At 39.9% G+C, this 19,559-nt stretch overlaps 1 protein-coding gene across 3 annotated transcripts in view; it reads right to left on the reverse strand.

Annotated features, from left to right (window-relative positions):
• Positions 1 to 428: 428 nt before the first annotated feature.
• The window catches only part of NSUN4 (NOP2/Sun RNA methyltransferase 4), a 46,968-nt gene continuing 27,837 nt past the window's right edge, over positions 429 to 19,559 (reverse strand). Inside the window, exons 5-6 of one of the 3 annotated variants that reach the window (XM_037827324.1) lie at positions 2,481 to 2,605; positions 429 to 1,900 (exon numbers count right to left, since the gene is read on the reverse strand). In XM_037827324.1, coding sequence (XP_037683252.1) covers positions 1,624 to 1,900; positions 2,481 to 2,605 — 402 coding nt within the window. In that variant the 3' untranslated portion in view covers positions 429 to 1,623. The remainder of the gene's footprint in view (positions 1,901 to 2,480; positions 2,606 to 19,559) is intronic. The other 2 variants (XM_037827323.1, XM_037827325.1) reach the window with 2 other exon arrangements.

Consider the following 19,559-nt stretch of genomic DNA (forward strand, 5'->3'; position numbering starts at 1 on the left):
ACTGAGCTGGATACCCAGGACACTAAGGGCAGAAGTCCAGGCACCTAAGGCCTGCCAGTCTCAGCAAACACCAAGTGCAGAGTAAATAGCAAGCAGCGACCATTTGCCATGCATGGAGGCTGGGTTAGGATCTTACTCAGAGCACCAGCCAAGTTCCCTGTGACTCCATCTTCCTAGCGTCACTTGATTTTGAGCCTGGAGGTGTTCCAGGGCCCTCAGTTAAAATGCAAATCCCAAGAAAGGAGAAGGCTTAACCTCATCTAAAGACATTTCAGCTGATACCTCTAGTACCTAAAGTTTAGCAGACAAAGGAGTGGCAGAAAGAGGAAGAGAAGGGATAAGAGAAGTGGGAAGAGTCAAGAAACGAAGTATTCTAAAGTTGTGCACCCTTTTCTGCTCAAGCGCCAGTTTTCCAGAAAAAAAAAAAAACAACACACTTTTTTTAAAAAAATAAAAAAAGCAATATCTGCAAGCGACCAAAAAGTTTTTTAATATCCCTGCCACTAAAGGAGTACCATCTTTTGGCTAAAATTACAACAGCTAGCATGCAGTAAGTAAATGATGTAACACTGCCCCTAAATACATGCTGTATAAGGTGTGTCTCTGTTTTGCTAGAGGAAGAGCTCTGAGAGATTTGGAAGTGGACCAAAAAAACTGGCACCAGAGCTCAGGAACAACAACAACAGAAAAAACAAAATATAACAAAAAAATAAAACAAAAAAGACCTTAGGAGGTTCCTAGGTGCTCAGATGAGCAGGAGGAGGAGAGCTGCCGTTCTAAATAAGGAGGCCTGGATACCTCCCACAATCCCAGCTGCTACATCTCCAGCAGCTCCATAGCTACCTGTCATACAGGAGCTCAAGGAATACTTGTTAGATAAATTAACAAGGGAAGAAATATATAAGGAGTATTACAGTATTGTGGCAGAAACAGGGCTTAGTGACAGCAGGAGGAACAGCCGGAATTATTTAGCTCAGGAGAGCTTCCTTAATGTGAGTCAGTAGGCAGATTATTATGCATTGGCTTAACATTTTTAGTTACTTGCTTCTTAAACTTGTTCATAATGCCATATGGAGGCAGGCTTGTTTGGGCTCTCAGGCTGCTCAAGACTGATCCAGTGGAGCTCACGTCTGGTGTAAGGGGACTCTTTAGCCAGGCTGAGATCCTGGAGCTTTGGGCAGCTATCCCTAGGAGGTAGTGCTCAGCGGCAACTGCTATGACAAATGGAACCAACAATACCCAGCTGGACTGACATGAGGCCCCCAACTGTAGCCCCAGCTCTGTGGAGCTTCAACAATTTTATTGACTACATGTTTCTCCCAAGACTATAGTTTAAGGTGTAAACCTGCTCACTGGCTCCTCCTCTTAAGCCCCTAGTGGGGCAAGAACTTCTAGCATAGGCTTGGACCCAGGTGGGAAGCCATGGATGGGTGAGAAATCTCCTGAGGTGCCACAATGGGAAAGCAGGACTGAAAAACTCCTTCCTCCTCCTGTCAAAAACTGCAGAAAACTTGATGGAAATAGGACCCAGAGTACATCTCCGCCACTGGTCTCAGTTTCCAGTACCTCCAACAGAGTACACTGTTTGTCTTCCCACACCAGGGCTTCAGGGACAGGGTGATGCTATGTCAGCCTACGCATTTTGCAGAAGTACATAGGCCCAAAATTGGCAAGGAGGTTTGGGATTACCAACTCCCCCATCTGGCAGGCTGGAAAAAAAGAGAATGTGTCCCCGAAGAGTTTTCGGAAGTGAGTCAGGTCTTCCACCCGAACCTCAATGCTGTACTGATTGGCCAGAAGCTCGATTGTGCCTTGCACCACATACTCATTTTGTAAGTGTGAGAGTGAGCAGGTGGAATAGACGACATGGCCTCCTGGTTTGGTGGCAAGGAGTCCAGCCCTGAAACCAGAAAGAGAGAGAAGCAATAACTAGTTAACTTCCCAGCAGTGGAAGGGAAACACAGGGAGCAGGAAGACTACTGAGTCTACTGCGGGGTGGGCAGCTGGGTCAGACAGCTTCTGAAGTCCCTTCCACAATGACACTCTGTGAAGTCATTCTCAAGGCAGGGAGCAACCCTACCTTTCTCCATTGTCTCTCTTCCTGTAAGCCTTCTTGAAATGATCCCCTCAGCTCTGACTCTGGTTATGGACCAAACTCTAATGCTAGCTGTGGATTGAGGTCTTACCCCAGAAGCTATTTCTAAACATGAGCTACTCACTGCCACTGGGAGTAGCAGGGAGTAAGAGAGCATAAATGAATCCACATAGCCCACCCTGCTGTGTATATCCTATTAGATAGGGTTACGTTCCAGAGAAAGACCATCCCATGATGCCTGTCTCCTTCAGGCAGATTCCTAGACAGAAGACCCCGCTATGAGTGATGGTCTTGGCAGGAGCTTCCAATCCCCCAGTCCCTCACGTGGTCAAACTCCCAGAGCACTCTGGCACAAAGTGCAGATTTTTATAAATCTATCACTCACGCAAGAAGCTGCACTTGCAGCATAGGCAACATCTGCCTCTCCTTCTTCCTCGACCGCTGAAAGATGTTGTTCTCCTCCTCATAAAGAGAGTGGCGATCTGTGGTACAGGGCACATCCACCAGCACCTGCTCAAAGGTGTTAAAGGGAAAAGCATTAGAATTTCTTACAGGCTCCTCCTCCTGAGGTCAAGGGTGTTTGAGGACCCTGGTCTGGGAGGTTTTGTGGAGTGCTCCCTCTGCCCATACCTCCATTGCAGAGTACATGACAAAGCTTCTCATTTCAACCTGGCAGACAATTGTGAAACAAAGAGTGGGGAAACTGGTCAGAAAACAACAACACAAGAAACCAAATTACTGTAATTCAGTAATTGATATCAATTACTGGAGTTCCTTGGCTTGTAGATGTATAATTCCAACTCTGCCTCCATCTTCACATGGCCTCCTCCTGTGTGTCTCCTTACTCACAGGATGTTCTCTCTGTGTCCACCAGTCAAGGTTCTCCCACTGCCCCTGCCAAAGGTTCCAGCAGCTCAGGCTGTGGAAAACAGAGCCTGAAGTTTCTCCTCTCCTTCCCGCATGCTTGAGGTGGGGGCCTGGAACACTATCAAGGCACACCTTGTTAAAGTAAGCGTGGACGTGAGAATGCAGCTGGGGAACTGTTTTTCTGTTATTGTCCTTGAGAATAAGATAAGATACATTTTGCAGACAGATGTAGACAACCTAGAGAAAATGTCTACGTGCACAGTAAACCATTTCTCTACCCTAAAAGCATAATAAATAACGGTCTTGGGAACGGGACACACACACTCGCCAGACAGGCGGTGTGTCCCCTGCTCCCAGTCTCCAAGAGATATTTTTGTCTCTAATCTTAATTTCTGTGTCGCCCCCGGCAACACAGGCAGAGAGAGAAGCAGCAGCAGCCAGTACCTCAGTTTCACAAAGGCTCTCCACGCACCACGGCCTGCAGCACCCAGCACATGCTCTCCCTGCCACCAAGACACCTAAGAGGAAGGTCAGCTCAGCAGAACGAGCAGTCAAGGAGGAGCCCAGGAGATTAGCGAGGTTGACAGCTCAAACCGCTCCTGCGAAAGTGGAAACGAAGCCAAAAAGGCAGCAGGAAAGGATAAATCTTCAGACAAAAAAACACAACCAAAAGGAAAAAGAGGAACAAAGGGAAAACAGACCAAAGTAGCTAACCAAGAAACTAAAGATTTACCTGCCAGAAATGGAGAAACTAAAAATGAGGAGAGTCTAGCTTTTGATGAAGTGGAACAGAAAGAAGCCAGGTCTGATTACTATTATATTCCATGCTTTATCAGTGGTCCCTGTATCTCTCTTCTTGTAAAATCTGGAGGAATATTTTTTCTCAACTATTTTGTAAACACAAATTTTTTAGTAGCTCTAGAAATATTTTAAGGAGATTGGAATCCCACCTTATCCCATTTTTTAAATGAAAATGCTTTTTTTTAAGAGATGAAATCATTTGCTGTTTTTTTTTTATTTTTTGGTACAACCAGAAAATAGTGGGATATTGAATTATGGGAGGCTTTGACTTTGACTGTCTTGGATGTCAACATTCCATGGCAGGGAGGGAGGAAGTTTTTGTATCCTATTATACAACATATATTAAATGGCAATTTGGAGTCACAACCATGCATTTAATAGGTCCATGTTTTTTATAATTACTTCTTAAAGAAAACTGCTCACTGATCTTTGCTCTTCCTGATAGAATTGTGTGTATCCTGTAACATCTATCATGATAGTCCAGTTTTCCTAATAACTGTGTGCTGTGGAAGGCTGGAAATTCGAGTACGTAGTATGTATGCTATTAAATTGTGAATTAGTGGGACTTATAATGTAACAGCTTATCAACATTTAAAGATATTGGTACTTGACATCCTCTTAAGGAAAATTTGCCTCCAAATTTTACTCTGGAAAGTCACTGGGATAACTTTAGAAAAGAATTCCAATGACACAGCTTTTTAAATTTTTGGTACCTATAATAAGAATTGTGTACAAACTGTTCATAAGGTTTGTGTGCAGTTCTTCAAAACAATAAATAAAATTTCAATTATGAAACTTAAAAAAAAAGGACACCAGTCATATTGATAGGGCCCACACTTCTTCAGTATGACCACATATTAACTTATTACATCTGCAATGACCCTATTTCCAAATAAGGTTGCATTCACATGTACTGGGGATTGGGACTTTGACATATTTTTTGAGGGGACACAATTCAACCATGACAAATGCGAAGAGGATCGGGATTCAAAAATTGTATTAAGTTCAAACAGTAAGTCAGATCCAATATGGAAAAGTTTTAAAGGGAGAAATGTAAAGTCATTCACTCATGTATTACAAGCCTACTTTGTGCAAAGCACTAGGGAAAACAGGCAAAAAAAATTTCTTTTAAGTTCTAAATTTACATTTCAAAAAAGTAAAAACATCTATAGAAGAGATCTGTAAGCTTTTTGTTAAGCACAAACTCTGAATTAATAATAATTAATAATAAATATTGACCCAGTGTTCAATATTGGATGTATTCCTAGGCTGCATGAGTTCACAGTGCATACAGAGTAAGGGAAATAATGATCACCTTATACTCTGAGCTGGTCAGGACTTATCTCAAGAACTGTGATGGGGATCACAGGGAAAAGAGATTAATAGCTAAATGGAGATGTTCAGAGAAGGGCTACTGGGATGTTCTAGAAATCAGATAGTAGAAGAAATGAATACCTTCTGTTCCCAGCAATATGGTAAACTGGGTATCCTGAAAACCCTTTTAATAGAAAATAACTAAAAAGGTTATATAAAGCAATTTTCAAAAATACTTGTAAATGCATAACTCCCAGAAAATTATCCTCAAAGCCAAAGAAAAGGCAGGAACACAAATCTAGGGAGTATTAAAGGAATCCCAAATTGACCTTCAGGCCCTGGATTTCAAAATGGTTCCAAGCAAAGGAGGCAAACAAGGCAAACACCTTATGCCGATGCAATAAGACTTCAGGAACGTGCAGCTTGGAGATCAAGACTTAAAGGAAACAGGACAAGAAAAAGGGATCTGAAGACAACCTCCTTCCACCTCTGAGGTCTCTGCCAGACACGGGCGCTGGAACCCACCGAGCCCTTTAGGCTCTCAGTCTCCTCCAGCCTCTTCAAAAGCCAAAGGTAATTTTTCTCAGATCTGAGCTCTGCTTCCTTGCATTGCAGTTCTTTATTTTCAGTTTGTTACTCGAGTTTGGAGCTTAGGTAATTACCTTTGTTTACCGTCCTGGTTACGTGTGCAGTAGTTGAAAAAATTTCTGATTTCTCTTTGGGGACTTGAGCCCAATACATGTTCAAATACCATAGTGCTTATTCATGTCTGTTTTTGAACCACTGGTAAAAACTTCACTCAGGATAGCCTGTCAAATTAATGGCCAATTTGGGGATCTTTTTCATTAGATAAACTTGCATTTTTACAATTGCAAGTGGAAAATCGTGGTTCTAAGATAACACAAGTACAATGGGATGCTTATTTCCACTGGTATTTAAGAGGTCTCAAAACAGGTTCAAGATTCTAAAATTGTATCCCTAAAAATACCATCTAAATTATCTCAAGCTATCAGGAACTAAAATCCCAAATGCATGTCCAAAATTCCCCTGAGCCCATACCTTCTGCTCCACAACCTCTACATCCTCCTTTGCCAGCTTACTCATCTGAACCCACCACCTCTACCTCTTCTTCACTGTCTGAACTTCCTTTCCACTTTAAGCCCCATCTTCAAAGGTCTTTCAAGATGAAACCTGAAGAAAATACCAACTCTGATGGCATTCAGAGACCTGACCAAATTACCTTCACCCCTCAGTCTAAGGCCAAATTCTGGATCATAGCTTAAAGAATTCCCTAAATTAAAGAAGACTCAAAAATTTACTGAAGAATTTCCCATCTTAATCCAGGCCTAACAACCTGGCTTGTCAACCTTTATCAACTAATTCATATGTTAGTCGGGTCCAGAGAGGCCCCAAATCGAATTAGAATTGCAAACTGGAAGGACACAGAAAAAGATATGACCATTAAAGTAACTCCCCTCTTCTTCACAAAAGGAATCTAGGCACCGAGTAGATACTTCTGCACTCCTGGTCCTTCTGCTGGTTTTTCCTTCCCTTTCTTGATGTGAACACGGGCTCAGTGATTTAGCCAGACTGCGAAAAGGGGGTTAAAGCGGAGCATATCATCGCCAAAGGGAAAGCCTGCAGCTTCCTGCTCTGTGCACCGCACTGTCAGCCAGGAGGGAGCGCTAGAACCCGCTTTTCCGAGGATCAGAAGGCCCCGGAAACATCTTGGGGTTCACTTCCCGGGACCCTGGCGCCGCCTCCGCAGTGAGGGCGCAGCTTCGTCCCCACGGGACCCACGGGGGAGGCCCCTACGGCTCTGGGACACTTCCCCCCGCCTCCACAGTAGTGAAGCTGCATCTAGTTGAACCCCTGGCCCTGGCCCCTCCCCAGAACAGATTAATGAAAAGGCGGCGGCGGCGGAGGCAGTTGCTTCCGACAAGGTTTCCCAGCTGTGGTGGCTGCTTCGACCCGCGGCCCGAATCTACCACCGCGGACACGATGGAGGGTCCCAAACGCTTTTTTATTCTCTGCCCAAATTGCTCTGGGATGTATCGGGGCTTCACACTAGCCTGTGCAGGCCGGCAGGTGGGTTCCATGTCGTTGTGGTGTTTGGGTGAACTGACCATACAAGTTGAATTGTATGGTGTGCTACAGAAAGTATAGATTGTGCACCACCACCACCCCACCGTCCCCCTCTCTCTAGGTTGTGCTAAAATCATATCTGGACTATCCCTAGATTAACCTGGAGGCAGAACTGCTTTTAATGTTATGTTATGTTTGTCAATAGCCTAATGCGGACCTTGTCTACCTTGACTGGGAAACGGTCCCTATTTTAAGCTAACAAATTTAACTGAACAGTTAGCTTATATTTTAGAAACTGAAAAGGCTACTACAGGAGCCAAATAACTTGCTTTACAATTAAAACAATTGTAAAACAGTTTAGGCCCCTCCTAAATCATCCCAGACCCCAAGACCTCCTGGGGTCTGTCATTGTAAAAAACCAGGGCAATGGAGAAAGGACTCCTTTAAATTAAAAAGCAAACATCATGACAATGCTGTCAATCCACATCCTCCACCATGGAATGACCACTGACTGCCCTCCAAGGGTACTTTTGGGTGGCTTAACCAGCAAGGGAAACAAAGCTCAAAATTAATGCACTTTCTTAATCGATACCAGTGCTACTCTCCAGTATCAATCCCTCTCTATTAAAGCAGTCCATACCTTGGAATGAGTTTACTCTAGATACTGTGGGGGTCTCTAATCAAGTTCAAATCACTTCCAAATTGGCCCCAAGCTCAGTTACCCTAGGACCATTCACAGAAATGCATTCTTTCCTACTCTGTGACACCGTTCCAGTTAACCTGTTAGGAAGAGATTTCCTAAGTAAATGGGAATGTGATCTCAGTTCTAATGAAAAGGGGGAAATAATTTTATTCCTACCTGATCCAGAATCCCTTTAGATCAAGAAGAACTTCTTTGTAACCCTAGAAACTGATTCCACCCTAGAACAATCAATAGCTACCAATCTCCTGTCCTCTGTCCCTGAAGAATTGTGATCCCAACCTCCTATGGATGTAAGAAAAATTAAAAGTGCAGAATCAATTTTAGTCCCAATAGACCCTTCAAAATCCCTTCTCAAACTTTCCCAATATCCCCTCAAACCAGAAGCCATTAGAGGTTTAACCTCCATTATTCAAAATGGCATACAGAAGGGCTTAGGAATCCCATGCACTAGCCCCTGCAATACTCCCATCATACCTGTAAGAAAACCCAATAGGAAAGGATGGAGATTTGTTGAGGACCTAAGAGCAATAATAAAATTGTCATTCCTTGCTTCCCTGAAGTCCCAAATCCCTATCTCCTCCTATCCCAGATTCCCCCTGGGACTACTTTATTTCACTGTAGTTGACCTCTGCAGTGCATTCTTTAGCATACTAGTCTACCATATTAGCCAATATCTATTCACATTAACATGGAGTGAATCACAATATACCTAGACTGTTATACCTCAGGGATTCATGGAATCTCCCAGTTACTTTTCTCAAACGCTTAAAAATGACTTACCAGACCTAATTCTTCCCTCAGGCTTCACTCTTACAAGATATATTTATGATCTCCATGTATGTTGCCCTAACAAACAAATATGTTACGTTGACTTCCTACATTTACTGTGACAGCTACCCAGCCTTAAAGGATCATAAAGCCTCTAGGGATAAACTCCAAACTGTACAGCAAGAAGTCAAATATCTAGGGCACATTCTCTTCAACCAGGGTACTCTATTAGATCCCAAAAGAATCTCCTATATATGACTTTCCCAAACCCCAGACAAAAAAAGCAACTGAAAGGATGCTTAGATCTTTGTGGGTACTGTCAGAACTGAAAACCAAATTTCTCCCTTCTAGCTCAAACTTCTCTATGAACTCCTAAAGCATACCATACTTGAGACTTTGAGCTGAAATCAAAACCAGACTGATGCCTTTCATAATCTGAAGAAAGTCCTCCAAGACAACTCTGCCCTTGGTCTACCTATGATCTCCCCTTCCAGCTGCATGTCCACAAAAGGGAAATGCCTTAGGAGTATTAACCCAAGAGCATGAAGGAGTCAAGAGGCCCACTGGATATTACAGTATGCAGTTAGATCCTGTAATCCGAGCCTACACTCCCTGTTTCCGATCAGTAGCTGCAGCAGTCAAACTAGTTGAAGTTACTGCAGATATAGTTAAACAGAACCAAGTTGATCTTTTTTGTTTCTCATGATGTGGAATCCTTGCTTAATTCTGCTTTAACTCATCCCTCCTTAGAATTATCATAGTATCTCTTTTTTCACTTAAAAAATAATTTCTTTTTAGTTGTGGTTAAAGATACAAACATAAAAATCATTTTAACCATTTTAAGTAGACACCATTAAGTACATCAACATTAAGTACATTACCTATGTCCAGATTAGTTTCATCATCCCAAACCAAAACTCACAATCATTTAGCAATAACTCCCCATTCCCCTTCTCACCTCCCCTGATGACCACTGTTCTGCTTTCTGTCTACAAATTTGCTTATGGTGAGTATTTCATATAAGAGAACTCATACAATATTTGTGTCTGGCCTATTTCACTCAACATGATATCTTCAAGATTCTACCATACTGTAGTATGCACCAGCATTTCAACTTTTTTTTGGCTGAATAATAATCCAGTGTGTGGATACACCACATTTTGTTTATTCTTTCACTTTTTGATGGAGACTTCGGTTGCTTCCACCTTTTGGCTATTGTGAATAATACCACTGTGAACGATGGTACACAAACATCTGTCCATGTCCCTGCTTGTAATTCTTTTTGCTGTATACCTGGGAGTGGAATTGCCAGATCATAAGGTAATTTTATGTTTAATTTTCTGAGGAAATGCCAAACTGTTTCCCTCAATGGCTGCCCATGTTACATTCCCACCAAAATAGAAAGGGTTCCTGTTTCTCTGCATACTCACAAATGCTTTTTATTTTCTCTTTCAAAAATAATACCTACTCTAGTGGGTGTGAATTCATATCTCGTATAATATGAATTGCATTTCTCCAATGACTAATGATGTTGAGCATCTTTTTTTTATACTTACTGGCCATTTGAACACATTCTTTACAGAAATGTCTGTTCAATTCCTTGGCCATTAAATTAATTTTAGTATATGGTGAGAGGTAGGAGTCCACATTTGTTCCTTTACATGTGGATTTCCAGTTATCCCAGCACCCACTGTTAAAGAGACTAGTCTTTCCCCATTGAATGGACTTGGTACCCTTGTTGGAAAATAATTAACCATATATTTAGATTTAACTCTGGGGTCTCAATTGTAGTCCATTGGTCTGTGTGTCTGTTCTTATGCAAGTACCACAGTTTTGATTACTATACCTTTCTCCTGCACTTTTCAAAGATAATTTTACTATATATAGAATTTTTTGTTAGTGGTTATTTTCCCTTAGGACTCTAAATATGCCATCCCAGTGTCTTCTGGCCTCCACGATTTCTGATGAAAAATAATCTATTAATCTTACTGAGGATCCCTTGTATGTGACAAGTCACTTCTCTCTTGCTTTCAAAATCTCTTTGTCTTTGGATTTTGACATTTTCACTTGTGACATGTCTTGCTGTAGATCTCTTGGTGTCTATCCTGCTTGGAGTTCATTGAGCTCCTGGATATGTATATTCTTGTCTCTCAACAGATTGGGGAAATTTTCACACATTATCTCTTCAAATACTTTTTCAGTCCCTTTCTCTCTCTCTCTTGTTCTTCTGGAACTTCCATAATGTGTATATTGGTATGCTTGATGGTGTCCCAAAGGTCCCTCAGATTCTGTTCATTTTACATTTTTTTTCCTTCTGCTTCTCACACTGAATAATTTCATTTGTCATGTCTTCAAGGTTACTGATCCTTTCTCCTACCTGTTCAAATCTGCCGATGAATCCATCCAATGAGTTTTTCATTTTAATTACTGTATTTTGTAGCTCCAAAATTTTGTTTGGATCTTTTCCATAATTTCTATCCATTTTATTCAGACAAACTTTTCCTAATTTCCTTTAGTTCTTTCTGTATGAATTCGTTTAGCTCATAGAACACATTTAAGACTGTTCACTTAAGTCAGCTTTGACTAATAGTTCCAATGTATGAGCTTTTTTAGGGATGTTTTTGGCAAATTCTTTTTTTCCTGTGAATGGCCCATACTTTCCTGTTTCTTTGTGTGGTAATTTTTTTGTTGAGAACTGGACATTCTGATTATTATGTAGTCATTACTCTGGAAATCTTGTTCTCCAACTCCTCTGGGGTTGCTAGTTTTTTTGTTGTTGCCATTGTGAGGGCTGGGGTCATCAATTTGTGACTTTTCCAGAATACTTTTGCTCCTGAAATTTACCAGCCTCTTCCTCCAGCTCCTCCCTGGGTGATGCAGTGTTCCACCAGACTACAAAGTTCCAAAATTGTTGATTCAGACAGTATATGGCCATATATTTAGATTTAACTCTGGGGTCTCAATTGTAGTCCATGTCTGTATGTCTGTTCTTATGCAAGTACCACGGGACTGATTGCTGATGCTTCTGCCATCTTTCCACAGTCCACCAGGAGAGACAGTTGTTTTGAAAGTAAAACTGTGTGACAAGGAACTATACAGAACAAGCATTCTTCCTTCTCCATCTTTGCCCAGACAGCCGTTGCAGTACTCGATTCCACAGTTGGTCAGGCTAAAGCATGAGGTCCTGGAGGGAGGCTGAAAGCAGCCGTCACAGAACCTGTAGCTGGCCATTCCTGCCTGGGCTTCTTTATCACAGTATCTTTAATTCATTGCTTTAGTTTCAGAATAATGGCTATGGTTCAACAATCTCTCACTTCCAAAATCCTGCTGGAAAATCAGGCTTTTGATCTCATGGCCTGTACTTCTAATGCCTTACAGGGCAAAACCTCTGATAGCTGCCTTTGCTTACCCCAAAATACTGTTGCCCCCGAATAATATTCTTCCCGTATATTTCAGAAAACTTGTCACTGACCTTTGATGGAATCCATTTTCCCAGTGTTGCCTCTATTGGCTATAGTTCTGTTACATATTCCCTCCTCCCTGGACCTTTCCAGCTATGTGGATGCCTAAAATATCCCCCTCGCACCATGGGACAGCACAAAATCACTCATCAGCAATGCTTTCTACAAAAGATCTTGATGAAAAGGGGGAAATGTTAAAGGAACTCTAAACTGACCTTCAGGTCCTGGGTTACAAAATGGTTCTCAGCAAGAAGGCACACAAGGTGAACACCCTATGCTGACGCAATAAAACTTGACGAATGTGCAGCTTGGAAAAGGAGTCCCACAGGTCATAGGACAAGAAAAAGCCTGAGCTCCGACTAGTCAGTTTCGGATAAGTTTCCTTCTGTCTCGATGTTTCCATGAGCCATTAGAACAGAACTTGCCTGACAACTGCCATTTTCCCTTTTATTCTGGACTATCAATTCCCAATGTCCCATCTCCCCACCCAATGCTTTGGAACACCTACTTTTACTTGGTGTTGTCCAATTCATGAATTGTTATACTGTTAATAAAGCTCTCTTCTTTCTATTTGTAATAGCAGTTCTTTTGACAGGAGGCATGCAGGAGCTAAAGGTGTTGGCTTCTATCTTTAATGAATTCCCAATAACTCAAACCCTCAGGGGACAGGAAATAGGGCTTTGGGGCCACTCAAGGTGCGGAATGGAAACCCATAACAAAACCAAAATCTTCAAAGGGGTACATACTCAATAAAAGAGTGAACTAAAAAAAAAAAATAATAATAAATTACAAAAAACAAAAAACAGCCCACAAGGAAGATGACAAGAGAACTTGTCCATTTTGGCTTTAACTGGACAGAAAAATAGAAGTATCTCCTGAGACTTTGTAGTTAGTCATGTATGGAATTCAAAATCAGATTGCCTGCATGATCCAGAAAATGCCATATTGAATAATTAATCGTCCTGTGTTGGTAGGTCCCACAAGTACCTAGCAGAAACAAATGCAGGTTCCTTTCTGGAGGAATGCATCAATGCTCAAACCAGGGCTCTTATAATTAACTAGGTAATGATCATAAGCTGACAATAAACAAAATCAGATTTTCCCATTTCTAGTAAAGGCAGAATAGCTTGTTACAGACCAACCCTCCTGCTGAGTACAACTAGAAATGCTTGACAAAATATAAAAAGAACTCTATCTGAAATCATCAGCAATCTACCAAGGAAGCAAGAATGTGAGGGGCTAAGATCTCAGAGAGAAAAAGTACAGGGAGGGAGCCAGAGACAGCTCCAAGGACAAAAAACTGAAATTCTTAGTCCACGCTAAGGAACAGGGAGTTCTAGTAAACAAAAATCTCACCTTGAGTTGGACCTCTGAAGTTTAATACCCTAGGTGTAGAGGTAAACTGGAAACAGAACAGTCCATATTAAGTCCAGCTTTGAATCATCCTAATTTCTGACTGAATTAACTGCCCTGATGTTAACTATCTGCCTGAAGCAAAATAAAAATCAAAATCCTTTCTAGAGTAAGATAACAACATCCAGAGCCTCAGATTATTTAAAATTTCTTATACACAATGCCTGGCATTCAATCAACAAATTACTAATGCACCCCATATGTTTAGAGCACAAAAGAAATCTCAATAACTTTAAAAATATTGAAATCATAAAAAGTAACCTTTCTGACCACAATGGAATGAAGCTAGAAATCAACAGCAGAAAGAAAACTGGAAAATTTACAAATATGTAGAAATTAAAAAGAAATTACAAGGGAAATTAGAAAATACTTACAGACAAATGAAAACAAAGGTACAATATACCAAAACTTACAGGATACAGCGAAGGCTATGCTCAGAGGGAAATTTATAGCTATGAATGCCTATATTAAAACAGAAGAAAGAGCTCATATTAATAACCTAACTTTAGATCTTGAGGAACTAGAAAACAAGAGCAAAGTAAACCCAAAATCAGAAGAAAGGGAATATTAAGATTAGACCAAAGATAAATAAAAGAGAGAATAGAAAAACAATTGAGAATAAACAAAACAGAAAGTTGGTTCTTTGAAAAAAGACAAATCTTTAGCTAGAATGAAAAAGAAAAAAAGAGAAAAAAATGCAGATAACTAAAGTCAGAAAGGAAAATGGTGATATCACTGACCTTACAGAAATAAAAGGGATAATAAGGATAATAAGAAAATATGAACAATTGTACATCACCAAACTAGATAATTTAGAAGAAATGGAAAAATTCCTAGAAATACATCAATTACCCAACTGACTCAAGAAGAAAGAGAAAACATCAACAAACCTATAACAAGTACAGAGAGTGTATCAAAAATCAAAAACCTTCCTCGATGGTCAAGTCCAGGACCAAATGGCATCACTGGTGTATTCTACCAAACTATTAAAGAAGAATTATTAACAATCCTTCTCAAACTCTTCCAAAGAATTCAAGATAAGGGAACACTTCCTAATTTATTCTATGAGGCCAGCATTACTCTGACACCAAAGCCTGGTAAAGACACCACAAGAAAAGAAAATTACAGACCAATTTCCATTAAGAATATAAATGAACAAATCCTTAACAAAATACTAGCAAACCAAATCCAATGGCATATTAAAAAGATTATACAACATGACCAAATGGGTTGCATCCCAGGAATGCAAGGGTGATTCAATATATTTAAAATTAATCAGTGTAATACAATACATAAATAGAATGAAGGGGAAAAAACATTATCTCAATAGATGCAGAAAAGCTGTTCAACAAAATCCAGCACCCTTTCTTGATAAACACACACAAACAAGTAGGAATAGAAGAGGACTTTTTCAACATGATAAAGACCATTGATGAAAAACCCACACCTAACATCATACTTGATGGTGAAAGATTTAAAGCTTCCCCCTAAGATCAGGAATGAGACAAGGATGTGTGCTTTTACTATTGCTTTTCTATATTGTACTAGAAGTTCTTGCCAGAGCAAGCAGGCAAGAAAAAGAAATAAAAGATATCCAAACTGGAAAGGAAGAAATAAAACTATTTGTTTGCGCATGACATGATCATGACGTGATCTTATATAGAGAAAACCCAAAGGAATCCACAAGAAAAGTATTAGAGCTAATAAATGAATTCAGCAAAGTGGCACAGTACAAGATCAACACATAAAAAGCAACTGTGTTCCTATACACTAGCAATGAACAATATGATGAGGAAATTAAGGGAACAATTCCATTTACAACAGCATCCAAAAGAATAAAATATCTAGGAATAAATTTAATTAACGATACAAAAGACTTGTATACTGAAAATTATAAAACATTGCTATAGGAAGTTTAAAAAGACCTAAATAAAAGGCAAGCTATCCCATATTCATGGGTTGGAAGAGTTAACATTGTTAATATGTCAATATTACCTAAAGCAATATACAAATTTAATGCAATCCTTATAAAATTCCAACAGTCTCTTTTGCAGAAATGGAAAAACCAATTCTCAAATTTATATGAAATTGCCACGGACCTCAAATTAAAAAAAAAAAAAAAATCTTGAAAAACAAGAACAGGGTTGGAGGACTCACACTTCCCGAATTCAAATTGTATTACAAAGCAACAACAATCAAAACAGTGTGGTACACCAAAAGCAAAGCAACAAAATAAACAATTGATAAATTCAATTTCATCAAAATTAAAAACTTTTGTACATCAAAGGTCATTATCAAGAAAGTGAAAAGACAACCTACAGAATGGGAGAAAATAGTTTCAAACCATGTATCAGAAAAGGATTTACTATCCAAATATATAAAGAACTTTTACAATGAAACAACAAAAATACAAACAATCCAATAAAAAAAAGTGGACAAAGGACTTGAGTAGACATTTCTCCAAAGAAAATATATAAATGACCAATAAACATGTGAAAAGATTCTTAACATCATTAGCCATTAGGGAAATGCAAGTTAAAACCACATTGAGATAGTAATTCACACATACAAGGGTGGCTACTATTAAAAAAACAGAAAATAACAAGTGTTAGGGAAGATGCAGGGAAATCAGAACTCTAGTGCATTGTTGATGGCAATGTAAAATGGTGTAGCCACTGTGGAAAGCAATATGGTTGTTCCTCAAAAAATTAAATACAGAATTACCATTTAACCCAGCAATCCCAATTCTAGGTATATATCCAAAGAAGTTGAAAACAGAGTCACAAAAAGATATTTGTAAACCAATGTTTAAAGCAGCATTATTCACAATAGCTTAAAGATAGAAACAACCCAAGTGTCCATTACTGAATGGATAAACAAAATGTGGTATATACACACCATGGGAATATTATTTGGCTATAAGAAAAAAATGAAGTAATGAGATCATACTTGAATAAGGAACAAATTGTATGATATCACTTATATTGTAATTATAAGACAGTCTTTAAAATAATCATGACTATTATGTTTGAGAACTCAGATGAAAAGGCAGAAAATTTTATAATTTTATATAATTTCCAGTTTCTATAGAAGTGGAAACTATTTTAAAAATAAAAGAACCAGATGAAAATCGTAAAACTGGAAAATATAATAACTGAAATTAAGAGCTCAATAGATCCATGCATTTTATAGCATGTTAAACACAGCTGAAGAGAGGACTGGTGAATGAGGTCAAAAGGAAATATCCAGGTTGAATCATGAGACAAAAAAGATGGAAAATACAACAAGAGTGTAAAATATATACAGGGCATCGTGAAAAAGCATAACACACATGTAATTAAAGTCCCAGAATTATAAGAGAAAAAAAATAAGGCAGAAACATTAAAGCAATAATGGCTGAGAATTTTTAAAAACCAATGGAAAAAATTAAGCCACAGATTCACCTTTCAAGGAGGTTTAATAAGCCTTACAAGTTGACTTGTCAATACAAACAATGCATGACATAAGAAATGGAATGTAATCTTCAAAATTCTTAAAAAAAACAACTTCCATTACAGAATTCTATGTGCAGTGAAGTATCTTTCAAATTTCTTCTTTAGATTCAATGTAATCTCTGGGAAAAGACTGAAGATTTTTTTGTGCAAATTGACAAGCTGATTCTAAACTTTACGAAAATGCAAAGGACCAAGAATAGCTAAGAGAAACTTGAAGAAAAACAAAGTTGGTTATATTTACTGTGCCAGTTTCAATGTATTATGTCCCCCCAAATGCCATTATCTTTGATGCAATCTTGTGTGGGCAGACCAATTAGTGTTGATTAGACTGGAATTCTTTGATTCTTCCCATGGAGATGTGACCCACCCAACTGTAGGTGATAACTCTGATTAGATAATTCCATGGAGGCATGGCCCCGCCCATTCAGCGTGGGCCTTGATTAGTTCACTGGAGCCCTAGAAAAGCTCAAACAGAAGGAGCAAGCTTGCTACAGCTAAGAGGAACACTTTGAAGAATGCACAGGAGCTGAGAGAGGAACTGCAATTTACAGAGACATTTTGGAGATGGCCTTTGAAAGCAGACTTTTGCTCCGGAGAAGCTAAGAGAGGACAAACACCCCAAGAGCAACTAAGAGTGACATTTTGAAGACAGCCTAGAGAGGAACATCCTGGGAGAAAGCCATTTTGAAACCAGAACTCCGGAGCAGATGCCAGCCACATGCCTTCCCAGCTAACAGAGGTTTTCCAGATGCTACTGGCCATCCTCCAGTGAAGGTACCTGATTGTTGACACCTTATCTTGGACATTTTATGGCCTTAAGACTGTAACTCTGTAACCAAATAAACTCCCTTTCTGGTATTTTGCAAAAGGGCGGCATAGCAAACCAGAACATTTACTATAAAGCTACAGTAATTAAGGCAATGTAGTATTCATGGAAAGAAAGACAAATAGACCACTAGAACAGAACAGAATCCAGAAAGACCCACACAAATATGGATGCTTAATTTATTACAAAGGTGACAGTGGGAAATTAATCTTTTCAATAAATGGTGCTGGATCAACTAGATTTCATTTTTAATATCCTTATGTTGCTCACTACACATAAAAATCAGTGTCAAATGGATTATAGATCTAAATGGAAAAGTTAAAAAATGAAATGTAAAGAAAAACATTTCTAGAAGATATCATAGGAGAATATCTTCATGACCTTAGTGTAAGCAAAGATACTGTAAATAAGAAAGACAAAAAGGAGTTATTATAAGGATATATTGGACTACATTAAAATTAAGAACTTCTGTTTTACTATTAAGAGAATGAAAAAATAAGTTACAGAGTGGAAAAAGGTATTTGCAAAACATGTATTCAATAAAGGACTCATATATAGAATACATAAAGAGTTCTTATAAATTAATAAGAAAAAGACAACCCAGGGAGAGGCGGGGCAAGATGGCGGACTGGTGAGCTGTATGTTTTAGTTACTCCTCCAGGAAAGTAGGCAGAAAGCCAGGAACTGCGTGGACTGGACACCACAGAGCAAGCTGACTTTGGGCATACTTCATACAACACTCATGAAAACGAGGAACTGCTGAGATCAGCGAAATCTGTTAAGTTTTTGTGGCCAGGGGACCTGCGCCCCTCCCTGCCAGGCTCAGTCCCGTGGGAGGAGGGGCTGTAAGCTCCGGGAAGGAGAAGGGAGAACTGCAGTGGCAGCCCTTATCGGAAACTCATTCTACTGATCCAAACTCCAACCACAGATAGACTGAGACCAGACACCAGAGAATCTGAGAGCAGCCAGCCCAGCAGAGAGGAGACAGGCATAGAAAAAAACAGCACGAAAAACTCCAAAATTAAAAGCGGAGGATTTTTGGAGTTCTGGTGAAAATAGAAAGGGGAAGGGCAGAGCTCAGGCCCTGAGGCTCATATGCAAATCCCGAAGAAAAGCTGATCTCTCTGCCCTGTGGACCTTTCCTTAATGGCCCTAACTGCTTTATCTCTTACCATTTCAATAACCCATTAGATCTGTAAGGAGGGCCCTTTTTTTTTTTTTTTTAATCCTTTTTTCTTTTTCTAAAACAATTACTCTAAGAAGCCCAATACAGAAAGCTTCAAAGACTTGAAATTTGGGCAGGTCAAGACAAGAGCAGAACTAAGAGAGCTCTGAGACAAAAGGCAATAATCCAGTGGTTGAGAAAATTCACTAAACACCACAACTTCCCAAGAAAAGGGGGGTGTCCGCTCACAGCCATCATCCTGGTGGACAGGAAACACTCCTGCCCATCGCCAGCCCCATAGCCCAGAGCTGCCCCAGACAACCCAGTGTGACGGAAGTGCTTCAAATAACAGGCACACACCACAAAACTGGGCATGGACATTAGCCTTCCCTGCAACCTCAGCTGATTGTCCCAGAGTTGGGAAGGTGGAGCAGTGTGAATTAACAAAGCCCCATTCAGCCATCATTTCAGCAGACTGGGAGCCTCCCTACACAGCCCAGGAGCCCAGAACCGTCCTGGGGGGACGGCACTCACCTATGACATAGCACAGTCATCCCTCAACAGAGG

Source organism: Choloepus didactylus, chromosome 2 (assembly GCF_015220235.1).
Source record: "Choloepus didactylus isolate mChoDid1 chromosome 2, mChoDid1.pri, whole genome shotgun sequence".
In the NCBI taxonomy this organism is placed as follows: Eukaryota; Metazoa; Chordata; class Mammalia; order Pilosa; family Megalonychidae; genus Choloepus; species Choloepus didactylus.